Raw genomic sequence first — 1,688 nt, forward strand, 5'->3', positions numbered from 1 at the left:
AAAAATTATTTGTCAATCAAAGAATATATATCTCTCATCAATTATAATTTATTATACTTTTTAATATTTTTTAATTAATTGATATAAATTTATAAATTTTACTTTTTTTTTATTAAACCCAATACCGTTAACACGCGTACGCAAATGTCTGCAGACTGCACCGCGTGCCGACCATTTTTCCTTTCTTTTTTCAATTCTCTCTCTCTCTCAAACAATTTTATCCATTCTCTCTCTACACCACACTACACATTCTTGTTGACGTACGTTTTGAGTCTTCCACAACTCTAGTATATATCTATATATATATATATATATAAATCCATACTAGAAATCCACCATCTAAGAGAATCTCATTCCTCTTCGGATCTACCTATCTCTCACTCCTTCACCGCCCCACTTGCCACCAACACCACCTCCTCTATAAAACTCAAACAAACGACAATGAAAAAACATTTACAAACCCATATACGTATATTAGATCTATACATACATGTTTTACTATGCTAATCAGACCCTTTGTTCTTCTTTCTAATAAACCCATTCCAAAGCAGTTGTTTTGATCTATACAAACCCTTTTTTCTTTTTCTTTTTTTGTTTGAACAAATCATGAATAAAACTAGAGGTTTCAAGATGGGACACAAGCTCGTGAAGGTGTTCAAATGGACTATCCACCAAAGAATAAACCGACCCGTAACCCGATCAAGCTCTAGCATCAAAGCCATGACGAAGCTCTGTGACTGGGGTCGGGCTCTGAAGTCCGGAGCTAAAGGACTCTGTTTTTCTAAATCAAAGTCAAAGTCCGATTACATGCGGGTGGGGCAAGAGATCGACCCGATTGAAGGGGGTGTACCGAAGGGGCACTTGGCGGTGTACGTGGGAGAGAAAGAGGACGACACGCATAGATATTTGGTGCCTGTGATTTACTTCAATCACCCACTTTTTGGGAAGTTGTTGGAAGAGGCTGTGAACGAATACGGGTTCGATCACTCGGGTGGGATCCAGATACCCTGTCGGATATCCGAGTTCGAGAATGTCCAGACCAGAATTGCCGCAGCCGGTGGTGCCGACCGCCGTATACGGCGGGGCTGGAGGCTTCGATGATTGTCAAAATAATGTTGGAGAATTGTACCGTTGTGATATTTGTAAAAAAATCATGGTACTTTATGACGTAATTATTAATTTTAAAATATATAAAGCTTTATTGCGTATACAAGTAAAATTTAAGAAAAACTGCTAATAAATTCAAGTTGATGGGTGCGTTAGGCATTAGATTTAGGGATTAATCTTATTTAGTGAGATATTGGGGTGTTTGGGAAGAAAAAAAATAGTCTAATTTAGGTTAAAATTTATAAAAAGATAAAATAGGCTAAAATAGATAATAAGACAAAAGATCACATCAAACCTATAATCATTTCACTTTTTCTCTTACAAACATCACATCCAACCATAAAAAAATCCAATCATCTTCCCAAACACAAAAATTTTAGCATACTAAAATAACCAAAAACTAAAATAGCCTACTAAAATAGTAACTTTCCAAACGAAGCCATAAACATTTTGAAAAGTTGTTGAAAAAGTCATCAGTGTCAGAAAAGTCACACCAGCAGACGGCAGTCAATAGCAACAATAGATGGTGATGGTGAGTTAAACAAATAGATGAATAGATAGTGACACGTGTGTAAATATTA

General features: G+C 36.1%; 1 protein-coding gene across 1 annotated transcript; it reads left to right on the top strand.

The window, feature by feature from the left end:
- The first annotated feature begins 630 nt into the window (after positions 1–630).
- Positions 631–1,101, top strand: LOC114271987 (auxin-responsive protein SAUR15). Its single transcript, XM_028213660.2, has one exon. The coding sequence runs from the start codon at positions 631–633 to the stop codon at positions 1,099–1,101; it is 471 nt and encodes a 156-aa protein (XP_028069461.2).
- Positions 1,102–1,688: the final 587 nt, after the last annotated feature.

The sequence above is a fragment of the Camellia sinensis genome, chromosome 13 (genome assembly GCF_055761805.1).
Source record: "Camellia sinensis isolate YWXY chromosome 13, ASM5576180v1, whole genome shotgun sequence".
Classification (NCBI taxonomy): domain Eukaryota; kingdom Viridiplantae; phylum Streptophyta; class Magnoliopsida; order Ericales; family Theaceae; genus Camellia; species Camellia sinensis.

What these genes read in the sequence shown, in the direction of transcription:
- LOC114271987 (XM_028213660.2), top strand. Translation starts at nt 631, where the DNA reads ATGGGACACAAGCTCGTGAAGGTGTTCAAATGGACTATCCACCAAAGA.